We start from the raw sequence: 2,322 nt of genomic DNA, 5'->3' as shown, positions 1-2,322 counted from the left end.
GCCGTGGACTGGGTCGCCCCCTATGGCCTGTGGTCACTTACTGTGGCCTATGGTCACCCCGCTGTGGCCTGGGTCACCCCATCATGGACTGTATCACCCCACCTGGACTGGGTCACCCCACCTGGACTGGGTCACCCCACCGTGGCCTGGATCAACCCACATGGACTGGGTCACCCCCATGGACTGGATCACCCCATCATGGACGGGGTCCCCACCGTGGACTGGGTCACCCTCATGGACTGGGTCACCCCCCATGGACTGGGTCGTTCCCCATGGACTGGGTCGTCCCCCATGGACTGATTCACCCCACCATGGACCGAGTCACCCCCCAGGGACTGGGTCACCTCACCATAGACTGGGTCGCCCCCCATGGACTGGGTTGTCCCCCATGGACTGGGTCAGCCCCCATGGACTGGCTCACCCCACCATGGACTGTGGTCACCCCACCACAGCCTGGCTCACCCCTCCATGGACAAGTGTGAGGCAGCAGGGCTGACCCTGTGCGGCCCTCTCCACACAGGGAATGGTGGACACGGCAAAGAAGAACTTTGGTGGTGGGAACACGGCTTGGGAGGAGAAGACGCTGTCCAAGTATGAATTCAGGTGGGCACCCTACTCTGACTGGCCCAGCACCCTCCTTTGGGGCCTGATGTGTCCCTGGGAGTGTCTGCAGACACAGAGGGTCCCTTGGGCACAGTCACCTGTCCTTGCCTGGGACTGGCGTGTGGGCCTCTGGCCCCTGGCTGTCGCCTCGCCCTCCAAGGGGCAGACACAGGGGTCTTTTCAAAACACAGGTGGGGCGGGCCCCGCCCCCACCCAGAGCTCTAGCCCATTGCCGGGCTTCCTGGGGTGGACCCCACACTTGATGTTCTCCCTGAGGATGAACAGGCCTCCCCGACCACCGCACCCTCTGCGTTTAGCTCTCTGCCTGGCAGTGATGCCTCCCAGCCCCAGCTGGGTGTTTGTCGCGGGTCCGTTCTCACTGAACACCAGCGTGGCTGCGCCCCGGCAGCAGGGGGCCTCCAGGCATCCCTGGACCGTGGATGCTGACCCCTGAGGTGCCTCGCGCCCCCTCTCACGGTGCTGCTGGCCCTGTGTTTCAGCGAAGTCCGCCTGCTGGAGATCGTGGAGGGCCTGTGTGAGGCCAGCGACTTCGAGTGCAACCAGCTGCTGGAGGAGCAGGAGGAGCTCCTGGAGGCCTGGTGGCTGCGGCTGTGAGTGCTTGGGGCCCGGTGCCCCCGCGCCTGGGGTTCAAAACGTGCCAGAGACAGCAGGGATTCCACACACCTGATTTCTTCCTCACCCGCATTCCCGTCCTGTTCCACCAAAGTGCAGCGATCCTGACGAGGGAGTTAGCTGGGAGAGTCCGGTGGCCACAGGCCCTCGTTTCCCGGGTCCCACGATGCTCAGAAGTGCCTTACATTCAACTGTGGTTTTGTTTTGAGGAAATCCGCCACGTGAGATTCAGTGGATACTGTTTACATCCTTAGGAAGAAGAAGCACCCTGACTTATTTGAATGGTTTTGTGTGCAGACACTGAAAGCTTGTTGTTCTCCGGGGACTTACGGGCCAGACTGCCTGGGTATGTCTTTCCTTGGGGACTCTCGAGTGTCCGCGTCGTCCTGTCGTGGCTCCAAGGGCGGGGGCTCCCACAGGCCTGGGTGTACTCCCAGCTCATCCCTGGGTTTGTCGTAACGCACGGCCTGGCACTGCCCACTGAGCGCGAGGAGGCCCACGGCCTCCTGTGCGGGAGGCTGGGGTGTCCAGCCTTCAGGGACCCATGCAGGCATCACTGACACATTCAGGTCGATCACCTGGGCGGAGGGCATGATCTTGGCGCTCAGACCCTGCCCCAGCCCTCCTGCCATCCTGCTGGTGTGTGCCACCTCCTCCTTGGCCCCATGTCCCTGGTGAGGCCGGCGCCTGTGCATCCTGGAGAAGGGACACCGCGGGCCTGGGTTGCAGCGGGACTTGGAGCTGAGCTGTTGGATGGTGGGGTTCCCCGGGGCCCCCTCTGCTCCCAGACGCCCTCTGAGCAGCTCGTGTCCCCAGCGTGCCAGGGCGGGTCTGAGCGGCCCTGCAGCGGGAACGGCCACTGCGTCGGAGACGGCACCCGAGAGGGCGACGGGTCATGCCAGTGCCACCTGGGCTACCAGGGGCCGCTGTGCACCGACTGCATGGACGGCTACTTCCGCTCGCCGACGAGTGAGACGCACAGCATCTGCTCAGGTACTGGCAGTGCCCGCAGGCTGGGAGTGGGTACTGCGACAGCGGGGTGGGGGGGCTGGGGACAGTCCCATTTCCTGTCCCTGAACAAGCCAC

The 2,322-nt window shown here is 64.1% G+C and overlaps 1 protein-coding gene across 1 annotated transcript in view; it reads left to right on the top strand.

Moving 5' to 3' along the window:
* CRELD2 (cysteine-rich with EGF-like domains 2) overlaps window positions 1–2,322 on the top strand; it is a 10,904-nt gene that overhangs the window by 4,111 nt on the left and 4,471 nt on the right. The window contains exons 2-5 of the mRNA XM_010832114.1: window positions 500–603; window positions 1,104–1,214; window positions 1,491–1,582; window positions 2,053–2,229. Coding sequence (XP_010830416.1) covers window positions 500–603; window positions 1,104–1,214; window positions 1,491–1,582; window positions 2,053–2,229 — 484 coding nt within the window. The remainder of the gene's footprint in view (window positions 1–499; window positions 604–1,103; window positions 1,215–1,490; window positions 1,583–2,052; window positions 2,230–2,322) is intronic.

The sequence above is a fragment of the Bison bison genome, unplaced genomic scaffold (genome assembly GCF_000754665.1).
Source record: "Bison bison bison isolate TAMUID 2011002044 unplaced genomic scaffold, Bison_UMD1.0 scf7180017860370, whole genome shotgun sequence".
In the NCBI taxonomy this organism is placed as follows: domain Eukaryota; kingdom Metazoa; phylum Chordata; class Mammalia; order Artiodactyla; family Bovidae; genus Bison; species Bison bison.
This window is presented reverse-complemented; position numbering and strand designations above follow the sequence as displayed.